Consider the following 23596-nt stretch of genomic DNA (forward strand, 5'->3'; position numbering starts at 1 on the left):
CACCATCAATTGTTTTTTTATTTACATTTCTGAGCCTAACCCCACCCTACATAAAAACACAAAACATTAGTTTTCATGTCATGACACTGAGTAATGACTTTTGCCTTGTCATTCCTCAATGAGTCCATGATCACACAGACATACCCCACAGACATTTGACTCGAGTGATAAATTACAAGATGAAGATTTGCTAAATGTACCTTTTCTGCTTCTAATCTACCTCTCTATGCAACCTATATGATCCAGACCTATATGGTGTTCGTCAAGACCTCCCAAACATTCTGAAAGCACACAACCTACAGTGATCAAAACTCATAGCCTCATTGTTAGCCCACTTAACGAGCAGAAAAAGGTTCAAAGGGAGTGTTTGAGTTGAGACTTCTACTTTGGCATTATGTGAATAGGAGAAGGATCATTTCAAAGGAAAGGAATTCAAGCCCAAACTCTGTTCCACAGAAAGACGTTTGCGTGCCTGCATACTGGCACCTTTCCAACCTGTTTTCTTAAGTGCTATTGAAAGAAAATAAAGCGTGTTCTGCATCAATAAGCGTCAGTAACTTAACTGTTTTTTTGTTTTGTTTTGGCATGTCATCAGAATGTCTCCTCTTGACGAGTGGCACTAATAATGCAGTCTGCTTCACGCGGTTAGAATGAAACTATTCAACATTAAAGGGAAACAATTACCCCACCTTGTTTTACTTTCAGTTGATGACATTTAGATGTTGATGATCAAGATATCTTCTGAACCTGCCAACCCACAGACAGTCTAACCAGCAACATTCTGAAACCTAAATATAGTGGTTTTAATGGTATGGTATTGGTCACAAATGATTGTATACTAACTTGATGATGAGATTTAATACAGACGTAAACTCTGTTCCCTTTTTTGGCCTAAACATACAATTTCCCTACACTTGCAACAGCACATTGATACAAAAGGGCGTTGCCAAGAATTTTGAGCACCATATACTGAACGTCTCCAAAAGTCACACACCCCATACCTGCCTTGAGCCAACAACAATCACATCAACTAAGCACATTTTTCAACAAGTCATCAAACTCTGTCTTAAGATACCAAGCTCTCTTTCTGGGATGTCGTCCTCCAATTCAGTGCCTCATCAATCAAGATCAAGACAAAGCAGCTGTGACAAGTGCATGTTGTCGTAGCCTACATTATAATTTATCACATTCACATTACTAAGAAACAAAGTCTAGATAGACTGAAGTCAATAATACTTAAAAACGGTGTTGTAGGAGAAATCCCTGTCAGATGTAAAAGCAGTTCTTCAACTGAGTAGCCTACCCGCCTTCAGGGAAGTAAATGCTTGTCAATGGAGTGATCCCAGACCCTCTGTACATATGAAATGTATGAGATTCTGGTTAGGACCAGGCTAGAGAAATGGTTGAAATGCATGAGAAATACAAGATGTTGCGTGAGAGCGTGAGAAATGGTTGAAATGCGTGAGTCTCACAGCAAACGCGTGAGACTTGAGCCCTGTTAATTATATGAAGTTCCATATACACAATCAGCATTCTATAAATTAAACATAGGCTTGCATATTGTCCATAAAAAACGTAAGCACCAAAACAGATGTCCCTTGTTAACATTTTAGAATTGGTTAGTTGGTTACGGGTTGGTGCGGTAGTTATACATCCGAACAATTTGATTTGAACTAGACTCGACAAACCATGCGACTACAGGAAGGAAGACACGTTGGAAGAGCAGATCATCCGGCAGGGAGGCTTTTAATTCATTCAGTCAGATGTGAGGCCAAGAACAGATTAAAGATTACATTTAGAACACAGTCGTCCAAATGTATAGATACATTTCTTAATTTAGGATGACATTTATAAAGAACAACTACAGGGATTCGGGTCAACAGTGTAAATGAAGTGAGGGTTGTGACACTGAATAGACTGTTAGACAGGAGGGGGATTCTGATTAAGTAGAGGGGGTATGATAACGGTGTCAGGCTTGGTTAAGTGTGGGGATCTCACTGGGACCTCCCCATGCTGCCCTGCTGAAGAGTGTCGGAGTAGGAGGTATGCGTCACTATCCTCACGCCTCCCTGCGAGAGCAGCTTCACTGCTGGAGAGTGTAGGAGTAGGTGAGCGTGCCTCCCTTCTTCAGGAAGCAGTCGTGCTGGTGGGTGCCGATCTTCACCTGCCTCTGGCAGGTTCCCAGGAGGTCGTCGAACAGCAGGTCGCTGTCGTACACCTCCAGCCTCAGGACGTCGTTCTCCGCGGTCTTGAAGGAGCTGAACTCCTCCGGCCACCAGGGGTTCTTGTCGTTGTTGCGGACGGAGGTTTTCCCGAGGGCGTCGGGGCCGCAGAACACCTTGACGTAGCCATCGGTGGTGCCCAGGAGGTCGCTGGGGAGCTTGGTGGCACGCAGGTTGAAGATCTTGATCTGGGCATGGGTACCTGCCAGGAACAGCAGCCCCAGGGCCAGGGTCACACAGGAGGGAGACATGGGCAGCTCAGTGGGTCTGAAGAGGACAACTATGGGAGGGAGGGAATGAGAGAGAGAGAATGAGAGAGAGAGAGAGAGAGAGAGAGAGAGAGAGAGAGAGAGAGAGAGAGAGAGAGAGAGAGAGAGAGAGAGAGAGAGAGAGAGAGAGAGAGAGAGAGAGAGAGGAAAAGAGAGATACACATTTAAATTGTTGTCAAACAGAAAACAATTGCAAACTGACTGTACTTATTCTTCAGAAAATTAAGAAGATACTGTTGAAAACATCCTTTCACATCTTGCATATCAATGGGTCAATATGGATAGAATCAGCCACAAGGAAGAGAGAGAGAGAAGGACGACATCAGCAGAGCACTGACCACTGGGAGTGCAGGTCTGAGCAGGTGAGAAGGTTAAATGAGGACCTGTGTTTGTTACCTTCAGAAGATTAGGTGTACACACACACACCCCAAGACAATACACTGTTTTCTTAAGTGCTATTGAAAGAAAAAAAGTGTGTTCCGCATCGATAAGCATATGAGTTTGTCCTGAGTTGGCCATAATTGTTTTTTTGTTTTGTTTTGGCATGTCATCAGAACGTCTGCTCTTGAGGAGTGGCCGAAATAATGCAGTCTGCTTCACGCAGTTAGAATGGAACTATGCAACATTAAAGAGAAACAATTACCCCACCTTGTTTTACTTTCAGTTGATGACATTTAGATGTTGATGATCAGGTTTCTTTGGAACCTGCTAGACTCACATTCTAACCAGCAACATTCTGAAACCGAAATATAATGGTTTTAATGGCACTGACTGTACTTAGTCTAGAGAAAATTAAGAAGATACTGTTAAAAATACCCTTTCACATCTTGCATATCAGTGGGTCAATATGGAGAATCAGCCACAAGGAAGAGAGAGAGAGAATGACGACATCCGCAGAGCACTGACCACTGGGAGAGCATGTCTGAGCAGGTGAGAAGGTTAAATGAGGACCTGTGTTTGTTACCTTCAGAAGATTAGGTGTACACACACACACACACACACCACGCAAGGCAATATGAGCCCAGCATACGGTGTGTTCTCATTGGTTCAGGTAGATGACCCTGATGTTCAGAAACCTCCAGAACAGGTGAAACTATGTGGAACATTTCTACCTGAAGGTCAAGGTGATAAGACCAAACAGAGATAGTACAATAAACAGTTACTAAATTCTGTGGGAAAATGTTGTTTTTCAGCAGCTGTGTAACCGCTTCTGCTGCCAACTCAAATGCTCAGTGTTTGTATCGTTAAGAATATCTTTTCACACGCAGTGCGCAAAGGAATGTCTTCCACATCCACAACCCCTAGGGATGCAGGTATACAACAGGATTCAGAAGAACTACGTTAATGTTGGTAGTAAATATCAGATTCAATTGAGAAACATTCAACTTATCATACAAAAATCTTCTTTTAATCTCAAGGCAATACCATTTGAAATAATTACCTTAACTTGAATTATGGGATTTGGAATGAGTGGAATTGAGACAGAGTTACCCAGAACACATTCATGAATGTTTTGCATGAATACCAATGCATGTTAACAGACACTTGACAGAAATGAGAAAGAGACCATGGAATATTTGGAATATATCCTGATGTTCTCTCGGGGATTGGCCTCTGAATTCTGGCCAATTATGTAAGATTGCTGTGTAAAACAGGGTTCGTACAGATACTGTATAATGAAATTCCAGTACTCTCAGGGCTTTTCAAGCACTATTTTGGTTTTTTTCAAGGACTACAATCAGAGATCTCATTTACCAAACATACTTTATTTACTTAAAATGTATCCTTATTAAAGCTACAAAATCAATTAACAATGATTTACCTTTCATGTTACACATTTCAATGCATGTGACTGGGCACTAAGGCCAGAGGCTACAACACAGGTGAGTGAAACATGTGAGAGAGATAGAGTGTGTTAATAATGAGTGAAACATATGAGAGAGACGATGTGTTAATAATGAGTGAAACATATGAGAGAGACAGTGTGTTAATAATGAGTGAAACATATGAGAGAGACATTGTGTTAGTAACGAGTGAAACATATGAGAGAGACAGTGTGTTAGTAACGAGTGAAACATATGAGAGAGACAGTGTGTTAGTAATGAAGAGGAACAAGGTTTTGAAAGGAGCATGAACTCACCTGTGCTCAGTCACCTCAAGTATCAGCAAACACCGTCATGTCACTGTCACCTGTCCCCTCTTATAAAGGACCACAGTTTGGAAGTTACACCCCATCACACCCCCACTCTTTCCAGAACACTCTCCCCACCTGTCGTCTCCAAGGTCACCTGAGTGAGAAAACAAGTATTATTATACAATGTAAAGTAAGTTTGTCTAAGATTGTACAAACCCATTTATCCCTCGGTGTTCAATGTATGGATTGGTATGGTTTAACATGAGATCTTGTTTTGTTTTTTTATTCTCTAAATGTTTTGTTTTATCATACCTACGTTTTTACAAGTTTGCTTTCCATGTCACAAGAATTTCATTGCTCCGAATGACCTGTTTTACCAGCCTGTCTCTGCTCTCCTACGTACTTCCCCTCAAAAATGTACGAGAGTCTGGTTAGGACCAGGCTGGGGCAGGCGCCCTTTGATCAATAATTCCCATGGAGTCAAAGCTCCAAACACTTGTAGTACATTTATCATTCTGTAAATAAACACCACTTTACTCATCCCAATGGTCTCTCCTGTTTGAAATAAGATTTGTAGGCCTCCTGAGAGTTCGATGCGTAGAACTTTAGTAGCTTGGCAACCATCACCTGTCAGAGACTGTTATCTTGACCTTCCATCACTAGCTTTTTACTATTTACATCACGGATGTCCTGACAATAAATCGCCACCGCCAAAATATTGCATGTCAACATTCAATTCGGTATCTATGCATGTTCGAAGATGTTTCTCTAATATTGTAGAAAAATCTGTAAGTCCACACAGCTAATGTCAGTGGAAAGTCAATACCACACTCTTAGTGTAGATAAGAGGAATGGATGTGCGTCACCACTCATGTACACTTACACCCTCTTTGAAATGGTTACAGTGTTACAGTGGGCTTTAAGTCAAACGCTATGGTCTAATTAAATTACACGACCAACTACACTACGTTGACACTAGCCCTAAGTGGTAGGCCTATATGGGAGTCATCTATGGTTCCCAGTTACCCTGATGTCATTACGCATTTGCTTTTATGTAACAACATATTACTTTTTATGTAGCCTAAATTTGACATCAAAAGACCATGGCCCTACTCTTATAAACTGTGTAAAATGTTCTAAATGTGACCCATATAGTTAAATCAAACGGAACTCGGCTGTATTATTGTATTTCTAAACGAGATTTCGTATTGACGAGCGCGTAATAGCACCCCATATCCATTATGGAGTCTTTTACTAATCTCTTCAGTCAATCAATGGCTCTTTCTGTGGACATTGTTATCTACCATTGCTCTTAGGCCATATTTCTGACCTTCGAATAAGTGTATATATAAGACGGGATATTTCACAACAAGCACCAAGGCCTCACTTGAACTCAACTCAACTGACATTGCTCCAAGCTGCCCACAGCAGGCTACCTCTCACCTCTTCCTCCAGGTGAGATCATATTTTCTAACAATTTTGACACTGTAAATAGTCGTTGAAAAGCTTCTATACAATGTATTTCAATATGAATTAATTATACAATGGAACGAACGTTTTTGACGTCAGTCTAGGCATGGCGATAAAAGGATTGTTGGTGTGCGCACTATTGGCAGCGATAATAGTAGGCGCCGTATCATCGCCGCTGTCCAAAACGGATATTGACATCAAACGGGCTGAGGGTCTTCGGCAGTTACTGGTGGAGAAAGAGTCAGCAAGGGAGTCCAGAGGAACTGTGGCTGGACCTGGTCAAGTCACTCAAACTCGCACAACAAGGATGGACAGACTAGCGCATCTCTCCTTGGACGACCGCGAGTTTATGTCGAGGCAAATAATGCAGGCAATCTCAGGTATGTGTTGTGAAAGGTGTGGGCGTGCATGTGTGTACGAAGAGAAAGACAACGATGGAGAGAGAAAGCTGAGCCCGGTGAACGAAATGAAGTTTTCCGGTTGTGTTGTATCTAAATGCAAATTGAATCATTGTGTTTGCTTCATGTAGGAATGTTGTGTTCGCAGAGATGATGAACTCTGAGTGCATGTCGGGCCGAGACTACCAGGGCTGGGTAGATTTCGGACGTCGAAGCGCAGAGCAGAGTCGCTGAAATTGGAGGAACCAATGTCTTATTTGGATATACAGTATCTGCACATTTTGATTACTTGCAACTGTAGCTTAACTGAAACTACCTTGTGTCTTTTCTCAATTACATAATAAACATGCATAGCTTCTAACAACTGCAAACCCATTTATTTTTTTAGCTTTAAGGTTGTCGACTTTCAGCAGAAAAGTCAGTTTGGTCTGTGTACACTTTGAGCTATTAGAAAGTTCAGATTTAAGCAAGTCAAAGTCTGACCAGTCTGATATTGGCACTAAATGGTTAAGAAGAACAACATCTGAAAGGTTCTTTCAAGGTGAGAAAAGACCATACGAATTCTGTTACAACTTCTGTCGATGAACTTAGAATAGAGTTTAACAGACAAGCACAAGCACGGTATGTCTGATGGAAATACAATGTACATTTTAATCCACAGGTAGTACAATAGATACACACATTCACACACATATATAGAACTGTGATTATTAAATAGACTTCAGCAGACAATAATCATTTTCGTACATCTCAGATGTAAATTACTGTTGGTGATCATTTTGTCTCTATACAAATTGTCTTCATTTGCTAGGATTTTTCCCTTTTTAATATGCAGTATCCTATGCCATGTTTTTGCTGCATTTGATTGCCCAGGCAGCCTAAGAAAAGCCTCATAAAACAATTATATCATTTGTTTTTTTCAAATGCATCTTTAGTGACACTTATTTATTTACATAAGGTATCCCCCTCGGCACAATTCTATGACTTTGAGAGAATTCACTTAGAATGCCCAGATCTGAAATATTTTCCCCCCCCTTCTACACGGTTCACCATCGAAATGCCATGATGACTTGAATAAAATATTGGTACCAGCAACATTTTATGGGTCAGTTCATTACACATCTTATTAATCCCATCTTGTTTGTTGGCTTTGATACAGCATGGAAGACAACCTGAATGCTTTTGAGTGAGGTTTGACGAATACGCACAAAGTCACAATGATCGACAGCATTTGGATGTAAAGCATTTCATCATGGCTTGCAGTGAGTGATGAGCGAAGTCATGCCAATGCAGTTCAGTGAGCTACGCGAGTGCAGTGCAAGACATGAGGATTCAGTGATGAGTGATACAGGTGATGTCACAAATCCTCCTGGACAGCTTCAGTGTATCATGTCGGCCATTTTGAGGCAGATAGTGATTGGAGTGTGAGAACTTTTCACACCGTCGGGTGAACGGTGGTTAGGCTACATGCTTCATTCACTGATAGCAGCTAATAAGCAGAAATACTTTTCTGTGCAGTTTTTTTTTTCTATGAAAGTGACAGACTATTAAAAGTGACAGACTATTAAAAGTAATAGTCAGTTTGCGATTTAAAGAACTATAGCGTACTCCCCCCTCCCCAAACAGCTCTTGCTGAAGACAAAATTATAACATGGAAATTACTTTGCATTTCATGATAACATGACAACATGTGTGAGGGTCTTAAAAGACAAAAAACGATAAGTGCGAGAGAAGCACCACTCCCTTCCATACCATGTAAAAAGACAACCACAAAAAACTGGTATAAAACAACAATCTATGGTTTCGTTGTGATGTTTGTTTATACAGTATATTGCCTGATGGTTGACTGATGATCAGGTTACTGTCCTGGGATGATGATGTCACGTCGTCACGGAGACCTACAGTATAGATTTTGAATGAGTCCATAGAAAACAGAGCACTGTACACTTACGCGACATAAGCTAAAATCCGGCTGCGCTGGGTCGCTCGTTTATCTCCCCACGGTGGACTGAAATCAATCGAGGTGGACAAGGAGCAGGAAGTACTGGCGGAAGGGTCCATCTCATCCATCAGAGGGGTGCCTGACTGCTTCTCTCTCCTTCCTGCTGGGACCCACCCGCCACCCCTCGAGCTGCCACTGTGTGCAAGCCCAGGTTCTGTAGCTTCTCCACTAGGTTGAAGCTGAAAATGGTCTTTCTCCTTTCCTCCTGGGACGGCCGCGCTCCCCCCCTGTCCTCCCTGACAGCGGGGTGTGCTGTGGGGTGTGTCGGCGTCGGCAAGTGGCTGTAGAAGGTGTAGGGGGCGGGCTGGGGGGAGGCGGAGATTCCCTGCTCTTGAAGCAACCTCAGGAGTCCAAGTGAGGGAGGGGTGGAGCAGGAGGCGGGGTTAAAGTTCATACCAAAGTACTGCTGGTGGTGGGGATGCTCACTGGAGGAGGCGGAGAAGGGGGAGGGCCGAGTGTTCAGATGCTTACAGTTCCCACAAGTGGACAGGTGGCAAGGGCGAAGGCTGGGGAGAGAACAGAGATGCATCGTCCAATCAGAAACGGAGCTCCTGTGTCACATGACCATGATCAGAAATCTGGACAGCAAGCAGAAACCAATCAACATCCTCCTCCCTTGAACAAATATGTCTCATAAAAGCCTTCATTCAACAGCGGTATTAGTCATGTGAGGTGAGCATCACTAGGGATTTCCCAGAATAAAAGCCTGTGGAAAGGTGGGTTAGAAAATGCTGTTAGAAGGCATCAGCCAATGAGAGGGGAGAACCGGGCCATGCAAAGTTGAGAAGTGCCTTGGGTCAGGTGAGACATGTTGTCATAGGTCAATGAGTCAAGTCTACATTGTTGTCAGATCCCTTAAGGTTTGTTTATATACCGGAGTGTAACCTAGTATACAATAGCACTGTTAGTCTTGTTCAGGAAGCAGTTTTAAATGGGTACCATTGTAACCAGTGATAGATGATCAAGTCGGAACTCTGAATCGGTTGGGACAAATACAGGTTGCTGTATTGAACAGCTTGCCTGAACATGTTCTATCCCACGGTGGGTTTTTATGCACTGGATCTTATAAAAACACACAGTTGGAAATGTGCACTTCTGTCTAAATGATCTGCTGATTAACTGCATACTTGCCAAATATTAGTAGTTGTTGAAGGTCTCTTTAGAAACATTTCTGCAAATGTTTCCTTGTACAATCCCAACAGCGCAAATGTTGATACAAATCAAATATATTCCCTTAAATACATCATTTAATCAGTGTCTGCTACAAGTCTGGTCACTATCTTTGAAAGGATTTGGGTACAACTTTAAATCGAAGATCATCAAACTCTTAATGTGTATTAAAGGTTCCGTCATTAGCTTCACTCAGTCCTACTACATTGTGTTGGTGCTTGTTAGCATTCCTGTTTTTCAGTAGCAGGTCTGGGGGGAGGGGGTGGGAGGATTAGAGTTAGTGAAGGGCACAGTATGAAAGGGTTAAGAAATAGGGGTTAACATGGAAATCTCCATAGTTGGGGGAGGTCTGCTGGATCTTACTTTGCCCGAACGGCGCACTCTAGAGCTGGAGGAAGAGCCTGGACCAGCGCTTCCTACCACTGAGGGGAGGGGAAGGGATGGGAGAGAGGAGAGGGGTAGATAGGGTTAAAGGGCAAGAAGGCCGGACAACTGTACTCTACAGAGGAACATTATGGGTTATTGGCCGTCGGATATTGTCCCGGCGAACCTGAAATAAATCAAGGTTGACGGCGCTCACGTAATCTGGGTCTTAAACTCTGTGTTTAAGGATGAGTGCGGGCAAAGCGTGTGGTCGTGATGTAGGCTGGTCAAACACAACGAAGACAGCTTCCTGACCAATGAATGGGTGGAAGGACGAATGGATGGGTGGATGAGTAGGTGGATGGGTGGGATGGATGAATGAATGGGTGGGATGGATAAACGGGTGGGTGGGATGGATGGAGTCTTACCTGGTGGAGAGAGAAGGGATGAGGAAGGGGGGATGAATGTCCTGACAGGTGTTGACGGTGTGGATGGGAGCAGACTGGGGGAGGATGGGGCCGGATGGGGTGACTGTGGGAAGTGGGCGATCATGGAAGGAGGATACACTTAACACAACTCCACACACACACACACACTAAACGCCCAAAACACTGCACACAGCTACACACAATGGATGAGATGTGGACAAAAGATATCACACAGGATCATAGCGAGCAACACGATCCGATTTCCCGCACTTACCAACAACACTTGCACTCACAGAAATCCCCCCCCCACATAGAAATGGGATAACCAAGGTGACTGATTATTAACGCTATTCACGAACAGGGCTGTCGAGGTTCGCCTGGATCCCTACCCAGGGTGCCGCGTGCTGTGGCTAGACGGGGCCCCTCCTCCTCCTCGTCCTCCTCCAGGTCGTTGAGGCTGTAGACGTGCTGCAGGTCCACCTCCAGCTCCCGGAAGTCTTTGGTGAGGACCCCCGGCCGTGGGTGCAAGATGCCCCCTAGGTTGGGCTTGGCCAACTGCTGCCAGTGGTGGAGCGTCGCTGAGCCTGGGGGGGAGGGGAAGAAAGAGAGAGAGAGAGAGAGAGAGAGAGAGAGAGAGACAGAGAGAGAGAGAGAAAGGGATAGCTGAATCTTAGGTTGACATGCTATGGTCGATGATGACTTCTGAACGGTAAATATTTGAGGTGGATAAGCTTAATCGGTACTGGTAGAACACTTCAAAGCATGTCGGTTAGCGCTGTCGTGTAGCGCCACAGCAGAAACGCATGGAAGGTAAGTAACATTCAGGGCTGCTCGCCGTTCCCAAATCCATCCCGTCCACACGCACGCACACGGACGTACGGAACGCGCACGTCTCGGGGGCTCTCCCCCGGCTCACCTTCCAGGGGCTTGACGATCTGCAGGCGGTCGGGGAGGTAGGAGCGCGACCCCCCCGAGAGGCCCGACCCGGCCGAGTGCTGCGAGCTGCCGTTGGAGTAGTTGGTGCCGGTCGACCCGGCCGAGCTGGACACCAGGCTGTCGTTGGGCGTGAGGAAGCCGCTGGAGCCCTCGGCCGCGTCCCCGACCACGGCCAGCGCCCGGAGCTTGCGCTCACGCTCCACCTCGAAGAAGGGCCGCTCGGACGCGTGGCTCTGCTGGCGGGCAGAGAGGCAGCGCAGGGCCGCTTCCAGGTCCGGGCCCCCCGGGGTCCCCGGCTGGCCCAGGGGCTTGGGTCCCCCAACGCTGGAGAGGCACGGAGGGGAAAAGACGGGGAGAGACTATTAGTCAACAATTAAGAGAGCGAGAGGAATACACGCGGACAAACGGGGTTGGTCACGCAGCATAGCACGCACACACACAAGAGGACACGCCAGGACATCATCTCCAGTCCACACACCTGCTGTCTTCCTGTGGCGGGGCATGGTTGGCCGTGGCAGCCCTGTCGTCCAGGGGGACGCTGGCGCTGTCCGAGCCGTAGTAGCTGGTCCGCGGGGTGCTGGTGCTGCTGGACGATGCCGGGCTGGAGCCGGGGACGCCGGGGGAGTGGCACCGCGAGCGCAGTCTGGCCTGGTTCACCACCTTGACCGTCTCGAACACGCGGAACGGGTGGTTCCTGCCGCGGTCGGGGATGATTAGTGAAGTGTTGATGGAAATGTGAAGCCCCGCTTTATGTTTTGGTTTTTGGTGATGGATGCTAGTCCGTGAAATGCAACTTGGGACTTGTGAAATGCAACTTGGTGATTGGTGCGTTTGATCCTTAATTTCTACTCCATTCCTCTGTGTGTTATTTTGTGTGCGTCTGTGTTATTTATAATGGCCGGGTTTCCCAGATTCGTTAAGAAGCTCTTAACGCTAAGTGCATCTCAGGAGCGTTCTAAGAGCGTTCTAGAGCGTTCTTAGAACGCTCCTGAGAAGCACTTAGCGTTAACAGCTTCTTAACGAATCTGGGAAACCCGGCCAATGTGTGTGCGTCCTCGTACTTGTACTCGGAGGGGGCGGGGCTGTCCAGTCCTTTCCGGAAGGTTCCCTCGATCTCGGCCGCCAGGGAGTCCATGGGGAAGACGGCGGCCATGGCGCTGTAGCGCTGCACCGTGCTGTTGGGCAGGCTCTTGTTGCGCTGGTTCTTGATGTCCTCCCTGGCCTCCCGTAGCATGTCCTCACACTCAGAGTACTTCTCCTGCAGGTCCCGAAACTGCCACCAGAGGGAGACAGAGATCGGTCAAACTTCTGTCGCGAGTCCGAATGGATTTGGGGGGCCTGGGGCTTTGTTTTGAACGCTCATATAAATGCATCCTTGGTTTCACCTCTATTGGCTGATAAGATGTTGGATCTGATTTGTAAAAGGGTGAGTGAAAGGACGTGCTTCTCTACACAGCGGTCTATTCTGTCTAAACATAACAGTGATTTCCAGAGGAAGGAAGAAGGAGGAGGAGAGTTAAAACAAAGGACCTGTTGTATAAACCCACAGTTAAAAGTAGTATATTCCCCATGATGTGGTGAGCTTACACTCCTAATGTGCTAACCAAAAGATATACACAGTGTATATACAAATGTGGGAAGCTAAAATGAATAATACGTCCAAGTTTGAACCTCATTCCCCTCCTTGCCGAGTCACTAGGTGAAGGGTGGGGTCTTACCTCAGATCTGAGCTGTAATTGGCCGTCCTTGGAGGCGCTCAGGTGCTGGGTCAGCTCTTCGTTCTCTGAGCTGAGCTGAATGGAGAGAGTGGCACGAAGAGGAAATCAAAAAAAGTGGAGAACATTGTGTGTGTGTGTGTGTGTGCGTGCATCTGTGTTTATTTTTCGCGATACAATTGTGCAACAGCATAAGTGCCCCTGTAAATGTTTGATGTGTGGACGTTTTTTGGTGCCACTTCCGTGAGGGCACAAATATCGTGTCACTTTTAAATCGCCTCGGGTAAATATATTTCATGATATAAATGCCTGGTGGGTTGCTGTGTGCATGTACGTTCCCTAAATTGGAGTGTGTTCGTGTTTACGCGAGCGCACGGATATGCAAGGCCAGATTAGTACCCCTAAGGGCACTGAAGCTGATGTGCCCCCCCCCCCCCCCCCCTCCCCCAATCCTACTTATTTGATTCAGATTGGATAATTATCAAGATCAAGGGCCAAGCAAGCCTTGTGAAGACTGTCTTTATGTCGCCCAAAAATCTACTGGTGTGTATCTGCATATGTGTGTCAACACAAAAGCATGTGTATGTGTCTTTATATTAGAGAGAGTGTGTATGTGTGCATGGTGTACGTGTGTGTTTGTACGTGTAGGTGTGTGTTCTGATGGTGTAGGTGTGTGTCTGTGTGTGTGTGTGTATGTAGGTGTGTGTGTGTAGGTGTGTGTATGTAGGTGTGTGTGTGTAGGTGTGTGTGTGCGCGTCTCACCCCTTTGCAGCGGGCTTGCAGGTCTACGATCTGGGCGAGCAGGCAGCTGATCTCCTCCTGCTGTCTCAGAGTGTCCTCCACCTTCCTGGCCAGCTCGTCCGACAGGTCCGCCACCCGCTTGTTCACCGAGGCTGGACCGGAGCGAGGGATGGAGGGAGGGAAGAAATCGGAACAGCAAAAGGCCAAAGAGGAGAGCGTCAAGAAGGGGAGAATGAGTCCACCGAGAGGCCTACTTGGAACGTAACATGCTCTCGTGTTCCACACGAATGTCTCCTCTCTGGGCATGATGATTCACTCACAGAGCTCCTCCACGCACACCATCATCAGCTCCTGCTCCTGCTCCTCGTAGTTGGTGGTCTCCGACGTCAGATCGTTGGCCTGGGAAGAAACATGGTTAGCTCGCCCCCAGCTAGCATTGAGCGACTTTCCCCATTCACTTCCTCGTATCGGGCACTTTCGTTTGAGCGCACCTCTGAGCGTAGTTTGTGGTTCTCTTCCTCCAGGCCCTTGAGTTTATGTTGCAGGAAGTCGTAGTGGACGTGGTTGGTGAGCGAGTTGGACGACTCGTTCCTTTGCATTCTGAAATGGGTTGACGGGGAGGAGACGTGTTAGCACGCCGTGTCAGCATACCTTCTAGAAAATGACCTAAGAATGATCTGTGTGAACCGTTCGATCTGCATGCATATTTGTATGCATGGATGCACTTGGGGTGTTTGTGTGTGTGTGTGTGTGTACTGACGGCGAGCGGGATTCCGAAGTGCAGTCGATGTCCTCTGTGCTGGCATAAAGGTGGAGAAGGTCGTCTCTCATCGAGAGCTCATGACGTAGCTGTGCTATCTGGGAGCACGAGGAAGTAGAAACACAATCAGATGAACCAAGAAGACTACAAATACAGGCGCGCGACAGAACAGACGTGTTTTCGCACAGGGTTACAGGGCCGTGTCATTGTCACTAGGTCCTAACCTCTTCCTTTGCGATCTCCATCTGTTCGTCCAACAGCTCATTCCGCGCCGTCAGGTCCCTGTTCTTCTTCAACAGGGATTGGCCGATGCGGGCTGCCAACTCAAGGTCTCGCTCTTTCTGCAAGGGGATGATTGGTTGATTAGAACATTCCAGAACTATCATTTGAACTTGATTTGTATGTGTGGTTTACAATAGAAAACATTGAAGTCTTCTTTTAAGAAACATACAATCTAGTGTTCATAGTGGTTGACCTCTATGAGTGTTAATCTGTCCGAAAAAATGGCATTAAGATAATAGTGCAATGTTTATCCGGTTAAAGCATTAGTGTTAGTGGTAACCCCAATGTTGTTCAGCGATGGTCAGTTTGTGGCGTCACAGTAATCCCTCCCCATGATCCCTTTTGGGGCCGCTTACCTCTTCGAGGAGGTGGGTGACGGCCTCGATGTCATGATAGGTCTTAGTGACCTGGCCCACTCGTTCTGAACACAACACTGTAGAGGGAGGGGGGGGGGGGGGAGAGAGAAAGGACGAAAGAGACAGAGATAAAGACATGGTCAGAACGACGGGCGCATAAACGCAATCCAATTCTTGCGATCATGTGTACCGTGTCGCACTGTGCTCCATTGTGTTGCGAGCTGACTTTGCGTTCACGGACGTTTACGGCACAGAGACATGGACGGAAGATTAATTCCTTATGTTTTCAAGGACATTCTACACCAGACGATGTGTTGAAAAGAAAGAGAATTACTCTCTCTGGGTCTTAAAAAGGTGTCCGATGTCTGCCTCTCCCCACCTGCCCCCCCCCCCCCTCCCCCATCCTTCCTCCCCCCCTCCCTCCGCTCCAGTCCAGGTGAGCAGACAGCAACACTTCAACACGGTTGGTCACCTAGAGAGACCTGAGCTTCTTATCCTGATCGTCACGTGGAGGATAAACCCCATTAAGCGCCTCTCTCTCCATGTCCACCTCAGGTATAAATACACCTCGATGGGGGAGCTGCAGCATCAGAACTGACCAGAGGCCAGCACATTCTAGAAGGATCTCTTCTCACTACCTGCTTTGGTTACATTTCATAGGTCAGCGTAGAGGAGCTGGGCAAGTGCTGACCTGGGATCAGTTTCCCCCCCGCCGTAAGATCTGGGAGGATATCTATGTGGGGGATTAAGGCTGCAGGGTGCAACCATGGCACTTTGTTTACATGTTGTGATCTGGTTTGTGTATGAATGGTGGGAAGGCAATTAAAAGAAGAGCGCGATTGAGCTCGATCAGTTCAGGTCTTGTTTTTTTCTTAGTATACCCTAAAACCAAATTACAAATAACAGACCCCAGGCAGTTTTCATTAGAGTAGAAGGTAGATAAAATCCTTGTAAATCGAAAAAATCCAAGAACCACTTTCATGCAATGCAAAAAGGTCCAGACCAGACATGAGTCAACAACAGGCCATCCAGGTCTGAACTTGACATGGCGTAAATGTGTTTAACAATACGAATGTGTGCCACATTATCACGTCCCCAAACAGGCACATACATAAACACAACATTAAATCAACCTTTTACACCCATGTGAACACCTGCCACCCAATCTCCCTTGACAGGCCTTGACAGCCTTGCCAGAGCACTTAGGAGATGAGCAGTTACTGTATGTCAACAGTAGACAGACACTGTAACTGCAACACTAGATAGAGGGTCTGTGTTTCTCCTCAGAACATGATGACTGGGGCAACCAACCTCATCTAATCACTTAAGGGAATGAATCAATGAAAACTGCCATCTTCTAGATCTACTGTGCTGTTCAGTACGGCCACAGTCATTTATCCTCTGCACTCTAGATCGTGTCCTCTTAGATAGAGGTGAATGAGGGTCTGCAATGCGGAGATGGAGAGGGATTTGGATCAACAAACCACTCAGGTAAATTTAGCTTCCTTAAACATGGCTGTGTCTCTATCCGGGATGAGCTTCGATCAGCCAGTCATACATGGCTCGAGTCCCACACAGACATCTGGTGTGACAATGAAAGTAGCTTTGTCCAATGAACAAATGCTAACTAACGATAGCAGTTCCCACTGAGCGGCTAACTGGCTAAACATACCCTTTTTCAAGATAATGTCATTCACTGAACAAAAGCTAACCGGCTAATTGTTCATTTAAACTAATCCAATTGTGCCATTAGCTGTTCGCTGACAAAGAATGGTCTGGCTAAATCCTGATGTAACATTCTCAGTCACGTAACCCGTCCAGGGAGTTAAGGATTCCGCACACTGAGAAGTTATTTTAGTATAATTTAGACATTTGTTTTCTTTGATATGTTAAGGTCCAAAAACTGGAAAACAATTGGAAAAATCCTTGAGGGTTTAGGTTGGTTGAGGGGCAGTTCTATGGGCGTATGTGAAGCCCTCTGACATGCTTGCGTGTAAAAAGGGCTACATAAATAAATTTTATTTGATTCGATTTGGAAAAACGAGGTAGAATTAACTGGATTAACTGGCCCTTTAAGGCCCAGTCCGCAGTATAACAAAATTTCCTGGCAAACGTCCCAATTACCCCACATCCATCTCCATCACCTGGCCGACGTCAACTGCAACAGACGAAGGAGTGTTGAGTTATTGTGGCGTCAGGTTCAGGTTCATACCAGCTACAGAGCACTAGCGTCCCCCCAAAAAACGAAACAAGTGCCACCCTGTGCGTCATGGACCAGAACAGGAACAGGAAGTGGATGAGGACGTGTGAGGCCTCGCCGGGATCACATGACGCAGGTTAGGAGGTCCTGAAAACCCTCTCAATCAACAGATCCCCCCCGGATCAAGTATTGATGTGGGGCTGGGTGTACTGTCCATGACCTGACTGGCTTGACACCGAGAGGAACACAGAGTCCAGAAGTGCTTCGTCACTCTAGAGCGGCCGGCCTGTCCGTGGAGCGGTCTGAGATGGGTCTCGTGTGTGGCCGCGTGTTTTCTCGCAGGCTGGAAGCGCAAGCAACAGCTCTCCCTAAGCCCCGTGCGGCGACTGCGCACCTTGAAACTAGGAGATAGGACGTCATGTCTGCAAATTGTCCAATCCAAAATGGAGGATCTGTGATTTTTGTTACTTCAATGGGTCCTAGCGACAGCACGCTGGCTTCACCTAGCCATCATCAATATCCTCTCAAGTGTGCCTAACTGACGCCAGACCGAGATGACTGACCACAGTTCTTGGATACAACCTCACCTGGTTGCAAGGGTCAGTCTATTATCCAGCCAGACGGCACAATCAAAATCCCTTTTGCGTGCCTGAAGTAAGAGATTATACCCCAGTCATAGAGCCCCATGGTAGAAACAGCTGGATTGTGTTTATGTAATGACTGTTTGTTTCGTTTTTTTCTTTCTGCAATTTATATGGGCTGTTGGGAAACTGGGATCTGGAGAGGGCAGAGATTTTTCTAGAACATCGCTACGTTGAATCTGGGCCAGAGTCGCAGTGTGCTGATGACAGAAGATGCCGGTCTGGCAGCTCATTCAGACCAAGAGGTCTGAGAGATGCCACAAACAAAAAAAACATTTGGCCACTTCAATCCTAGATACAATTTGAAAAAATTGACACATCCTTGCCATCCTAAAGGTAATTGTGAAATAGTGCATGATTCATTTTCCCATATTCCATTTTGTGGCATGTGCCAGGTTTAGATACAAAACATATATGCACATTTATCTCTAGAGTGGATTTCTGTCATAAATGTCCAGTGTGGCTAATTAGGTTACAGTGTGGGGGAGAGATTAACAGTGAATCTAGGGCACCCTGATTGATACACCTGTCTCACATGCCCCTCAGAACCCAAACGATCTAATTAAATCGAGAAAGGGAGAGTGTGTGCGTGTAACTGTGTGTGTGGGGGCTGGGGGGGGGGGGCTCACAAGTAAACTACTTTGATCCTGCAAAATGTCAAATTAACAGGGTCAAGTCTGCATAGCGCTAGAGCATTTGACCTTCAGTTGAGTTCAGTACGACTACGACTGATATCCCAGCCAGTCAGCCCACTGCAACCCAAAGTCAATGACACTTCGCATCACGACTGCTTTGGAGTGTAGGCACAGTGACCTTCATTAACGTTGTGAGGTAAAAATTGCAATTTCAGCATAAAAAATATTTTAAAATTTTTTTTGGAGGGGGGCTTGAATTTGACACTGCGTCATGCCAAAACGACAGGGAAGGAAACACACAAACATGTCGGTGGATTGAGAGACAAAGACATTAAACACAGACACACTGTCAGTCCGTCAACATGAATGACCTGAGATGCTTGCTATGGATGACATCACTGCATGTTTTTGTTTTTTTTCATGCTTCATCACTCATACCATAATGCTTCTGAATAAGCATGGAACCAGAACGTATGCTGAGTGAGTGGTATAACATCAAGGCCAATAGTGAACTATAGGAACCCGGATAAAAGCTCGGCTTTATGCAACTGTTCAAATTGCCAGGCTTGCAGCTCGACCAAAAAAGCTTGTCAATAAAAAAATGATTTATTGTTGCAGAACCGGCACCGTGCCATCTCTTATCTCTCCTCCTTTTCACAGTCTGTCGCGCTCACTCGCTTCTCTACCTTTTCCTTTCTAACGCAGTCTAACCTTTCCATATTTGCTCTCCTCCTTTCCACCAAACGCACTCTCCCTTCTTACATTCCCTCTCGGGGAAGCAGCCTTTCTCCCCCCTCGTCTCTTATCCTCCCGTTTCCTCCCTCGCACCCTCACCTTGCATCAGCTCCCTGCACAGCCCCTCTGCGTTTTCATTCCGCTCCACCACCACCACCTCCTCCTCCTCTTCCTCGCCCTGGCTCGCGCTGCTCTTGTCCTCGTCCTCCTCCGACGCCGAGGAGCTCCACACCTCCATGGCGACCGGACAGAATCCTTCTTCCATCCCTCCGCCCGAGTCCCTTATTATCCCTCTCTCTCTCTCTCTCTCCTCTCCTGCTCCGACTCTGCTCGCGTTGTTCCTCCGAGGTCCTCAGCCTCTTATAAGCCCATTCCACCGCAGCTGGGGGGTTTTCCGAGAGCGCGGACAAAGCGCTGTCTTCTGCGTGCGTGTGGCTGGGTGTGTTTGTGAGGGAGTGTGGAGAGTCAGTTCCTTAATGGTTAGTCCTTCAGACTGGGAGGTCTGTCTGTCATCATGCCTGAATGTGTTCACCTGGCCACACTGGACTGTGGGAGAACCAAAGAGGAGGAGGAGGAGGTGTTTGAGGAACACGCCCAGCGAGCGCAAGTAAGAAAAAGCCTTTATCTACTAATAAACTGAAGTATTTTCTCCTGACAAAAATGCCTGGAATTGTAGTATTAAACTACTTTGGTTTCATAAATAGGGTTTAACAGAAGGCTGCAGTGTCCTGCCACCCCTGTTAGGCAGAGTGAGATGGTACGGTCCATCTCTGGGCTGCCGTCTGCCTGCGTGCGTAACATTGGTGCAGACTGAGCCACAACCCCATTTAGAGGGATTTAGATGCAATACAAACACAGACTGAGATTGATAGTGTGTGTATGCATGCAGGCAAAAAAATATGAGAAAACATAAAAAAAACTGTGAATTTTCTAGTTGGACAGAGTAAAATCCAAACCAATCTGTGTATTATTTGACTTCCAAAATGTGTGTGTATGTGTTTTTTTTGTGTGTGAGTCTGAGTATAGTATATAAGTTTCTCTCTCCTCATTCATATTGCATATATGTCTGGCTCTTTTAGCTCAGTTCTCCAACATACTTCCATACAGGCACTTTCCCGTAAGAGCACAACAATTGCTATACAGACACCAATGCAATAAATTATTCAATTAATCGCCACCAAGCAACTGGACCGGACACAAATTCTTTACAGGTCACCAGTATGTCGAGGACAAATCCAGACCAAACTCAGAATAGACACACACTTTCAGATCATTCTCCAAAAAACTCAAATGTACATTGTTTTGACATAGGAGGCGCCCTGATAGAATCAGTGCCAATTCACTTCTGAAATAATTGAGAACCAAAAGAGTCCACTCTCCTATCAAGCCTTCATCACCATCACCATCATTATCATCATCATCTCCCAGAACCATCCTAGTTGCTACCCAGCTTCACAATCAAATATTAACTTCCCCCCATGAAATATGCAGGTTGCTTCTGCCAAGTCAGGCACTGCACGCAGGGGCTGACCATGACCCCCCCCTTTCACCATCCCTCTCTACCCTCCTCTCCTCCTCTCCCCTTTTCTCTTTCGGCATCCCCTCATCCAGTTTCCTACCCGTTCTCCTGCTGGTAACAATGTTGTTGTGTAACTTTAAGACAATACAATCAGCTACGCCAGACCTTGAACAGATGTGCCGCTCTAAAAATACCTGGAGACAATAGGATTTGAATTCCGTCTCCTCATGCTAATAGGTTAATTTGGTTAGGAAGTATCTGGTTGTCGGTACAAGAAGGCTCTCTGAGCTTCGCCCATTCAACACAACAATGAGGTCAAGCAGGTTCAGACCCTTCTATAAGGCATGATTGGCTGGGAACTAGGTTTAGCTTCGTGGCACCTTGGCAGAGTTGTCTGGATCACAAGTGAGAGACCTGATCGTGTTTGACATATCACGCACTGTAGGACATGCCAAACCGTATGGACAGTCCTAACTTGTGTTAGGAAGATGGGAATGTAGATAAAATACAGATTTTCTGGAACAAGCGTGTTATGGGTTAACTGCCTCAGGCGCAGTGCCCTTTGTCTTTTTCAAGCCACAAATACTGGTATCAGGGCATGGTTAATATTGACATGCTGGGCTACTCCTACAGACACCCATCATGAGCATTGCTTGAGGTGCCTGTCAAATACACAGAGAGGCGTTATCAGTGTTTAATGTTTGCCCAAGCATTCGATTGAAGGTCTGGCTTCCACAGAAAGCCAGACCACGGAAAACAACAATGCCCCAGTGATATCAGGGCCGCCACCGTGATTCACAAGGACCACATAAAACGGATGAAGAGATATGCATTCCTTCTTACACAGTACAACAAGTGTGACTAAGCACGTAGCGTTTGGGAGTGGTGAACGACAACATGGAGAGGTACTGTATATAGGTTTATACGCAGCGGTGCTAAAGCAACAGATTATATATCTGTAGATAATGTGTATATATATATATGCCATAATATTCGTATACGGTAATTTTTTTCCGATGGGTTTTTCATTTCTTTAATTTGATTAATTACAAAGAGGACATCCTTGTATCATCCGTCACAGGTAGAAAGTGGAAAAGCGGTATGACTGAAGACATTTGACTGCATAAGGGTGCAAAATATGTTCTCTTCATTCCATTCCAACAGGTTAAAGGGGAGAACGCAGGAAGTAAGCATTGCAAAAGAAGGATGTGGCGGACACTGACAAAAGCGTCAGTTGGCTTAGAAGCAAACTACCCTCTTGTGTCATTTGCCAAGATCCAAAACGTCAAGACAACTGACCTTGGCCATGCCATTGTGTTGTCTGGCTCGCTGGCCAAGCAAAACTGTCCCTCTGTCTATTAAGCAGCTTGGATGCAGGTTGGGTACAGCCTAGCAAAGCATTAGGCTTGAGTCAGACATGAAATCGTATGGGACCCTGGCAATGCACCCCGAAAAAGTAAGGTTCTGAAACTTTCCAAAGCTTCAGATCCTGCATGGAGGTCAAAGGTTGGGTAGAGAAGTTAATCAGACTAACTCTGGACATGGAATGTCAAGATGCTCCAATAGTATTGGTTCAATGAAGGATGTGCGGTTGGCCTTCAACCCTAATTGGATGATTAACTGTGAAAGGTTAGAGGTCGCCGCCAAATCCCAATGATGTCCATCTTACGACTTCCACTTTGTCTGGGTCAATCAGATCTCACATGTATCCAACAAGAATGGATGCCAATTTGACATGATCACTGATGATGTTATACAGTCAACAAAGGCAAACTGATCAGTGGCCCATCTCTGGTGATCAACGTGCAACTGACAACTTTATTTGAAGTGGCTGAGCTTCCGCAAGTTGATCATAAACTACTGGGTTACACATTTGTCGAGATTTAAGGGATATAGTTGATCGTATAATACGACATTCCGAGCGAAATCTGGTTCAGAGATCGCATACCATTGACTCGGAAGAAAGAGTTGCACGGCGAATTAACTGACACGCTGACACCGTGGTCGACCAAAACCCAACTCCATCCCTATGTTGATTTCAGGGAGCACCTCCTCTTTGGTGAAACGACATCTTTAAGTGAGAGGAATTCTCAAATTGGCACCAGCAGCCAAAGACAAACCCTGTTTGGGCTTTGAAGACAACCGGACACCTGTGGGTCTAGACTGGGAAGCGCCAAAACAAACGCCTTATCCCGCTAAATAAACACCCCGTTTCCGTCGCTAAGGCAACGCAGCTTAGACGTCTGGGGTCAGTGTTGATGCCTCGAGCCTACTGCTAAAAAGGCCACGGGAAGTCACTTCCATAGGCCCCAGAGGAACTGCTTAGAGCTAAGCAGCGAGGCATGGCTAATCGGCTTGGTGGCATCTGTGCCCCAGAGCCTGAAGGGGAGGGACAGGCGAGGGGATTAGGCCCCACCCCCTCAGCTCACCGTAGGGGTTCCATAAGCTCCTCCTACAAAACCTACAATACATTGTGAACGGCCATTACAGATTCTCCCAACAGACCCCATAACAAAGTACTATCCAAATAAACCCAACAGCATATTGTTTGTCCCAACAGCATATTGGTGGGAACCTAAAACCTAATGACCTTGTCAATACACACAACCCAGACCTGGGT

The 23596-nt window shown here is 46.2% G+C and overlaps 3 protein-coding genes across 10 annotated transcripts; 1 reads left to right on the forward strand and 2 right to left on the reverse strand.

Moving 5' to 3' along the window:
• Nucleotides 1–1727: 1727 nt before the first annotated feature.
• LOC124483664 (perforin-1-like) lies at nucleotides 1728–5177 on the reverse strand. Of its 2 annotated transcripts, XM_047044199.1 has the most exons (3): nucleotides 4632–5177; nucleotides 2233–2502; nucleotides 1728–2187 (listed from the first exon to the last, which is right to left on the reverse strand). In XM_047044199.1, the coding sequence occupies exons 2-3, from the start codon at nucleotides 2471–2473 to the stop codon at nucleotides 2084–2086; spliced, it is 345 nt and encodes a 114-aa protein (XP_046900155.1). In that variant the 5' UTR covers nucleotides 2474–2502; nucleotides 4632–5177; the 3' UTR covers nucleotides 1728–2083. The 2 variants fall into 2 exon arrangements, with proteins under 2 accessions (XP_046900155.1, XP_046900154.1); XM_047044198.1 differs by having other exon boundaries at nucleotides 1728–2502; nucleotides 4632–5157.
• Nucleotides 5178–5900: 723 nt separating this feature from the next.
• LOC124483666 (cholecystokinin) lies at nucleotides 5901–7005 on the forward strand. 4 transcript variants are annotated; one of them, XR_006957885.1, is made up of 3 exons: nucleotides 5901–6080; nucleotides 6200–6475; nucleotides 6625–6855. XR_006957885.1 is itself a non-coding variant. In XM_047044200.1 (2 exons), exons 1-2 carry the CDS (start codon nucleotides 6202–6204, stop codon nucleotides 6725–6727), a joined length of 360 nt encoding a protein of 119 aa, XP_046900156.1. In that variant the 5' UTR covers nucleotides 6097–6201; the 3' UTR covers nucleotides 6728–6855. The 4 variants fall into 4 exon arrangements, 1 of the variants encoding a protein (XP_046900156.1); XR_006957883.1 differs by having other exon boundaries at nucleotides 5903–6080; nucleotides 6195–6475; XR_006957884.1 differs by having other exon boundaries at nucleotides 5919–6080; nucleotides 6642–7005.
• Nucleotides 7006–7103: 98 nt separating this feature from the next.
• Nucleotides 7104–19986, reverse strand: hap1 (huntingtin associated protein 1). 4 transcript variants are annotated; one of them, XM_047044076.1, is made up of 15 exons: nucleotides 19557–19985; nucleotides 15247–15323; nucleotides 14833–14949; nucleotides 14609–14706; nucleotides 14340–14448; nucleotides 14169–14247; nucleotides 13870–14000; nucleotides 13111–13185; nucleotides 12454–12665; nucleotides 11871–12086; nucleotides 11373–11716; nucleotides 10846–11040; nucleotides 10457–10559; nucleotides 10029–10087; nucleotides 8913–9001 (listed from the first exon to the last, which is right to left on the reverse strand). In XM_047044076.1, exons 1-14 carry the CDS (start codon nucleotides 19720–19722, stop codon nucleotides 10048–10050), a joined length of 1962 nt encoding a protein of 653 aa, XP_046900032.1. In that variant the 5' UTR covers nucleotides 19723–19985; the 3' UTR covers nucleotides 8913–9001; nucleotides 10029–10047. The 4 variants fall into 4 exon arrangements, with proteins under 4 accessions (XP_046900031.1, XP_046900034.1, XP_046900033.1 ...); XM_047044075.1 differs by lacking the exon at nucleotides 10029–10087 and having other exon boundaries at nucleotides 7104–9001; XM_047044077.1 differs by lacking the exon at nucleotides 10457–10559 and having other exon boundaries at nucleotides 8866–9001.
• Between the last annotated feature and the right edge of the window lie 3610 nt (nucleotides 19987–23596).

This window comes from Hypomesus transpacificus, chromosome 21 (assembly GCF_021917145.1).
Source record: "Hypomesus transpacificus isolate Combined female chromosome 21, fHypTra1, whole genome shotgun sequence".
Classification (NCBI taxonomy): domain Eukaryota; kingdom Metazoa; phylum Chordata; class Actinopteri; order Osmeriformes; family Osmeridae; genus Hypomesus; species Hypomesus transpacificus.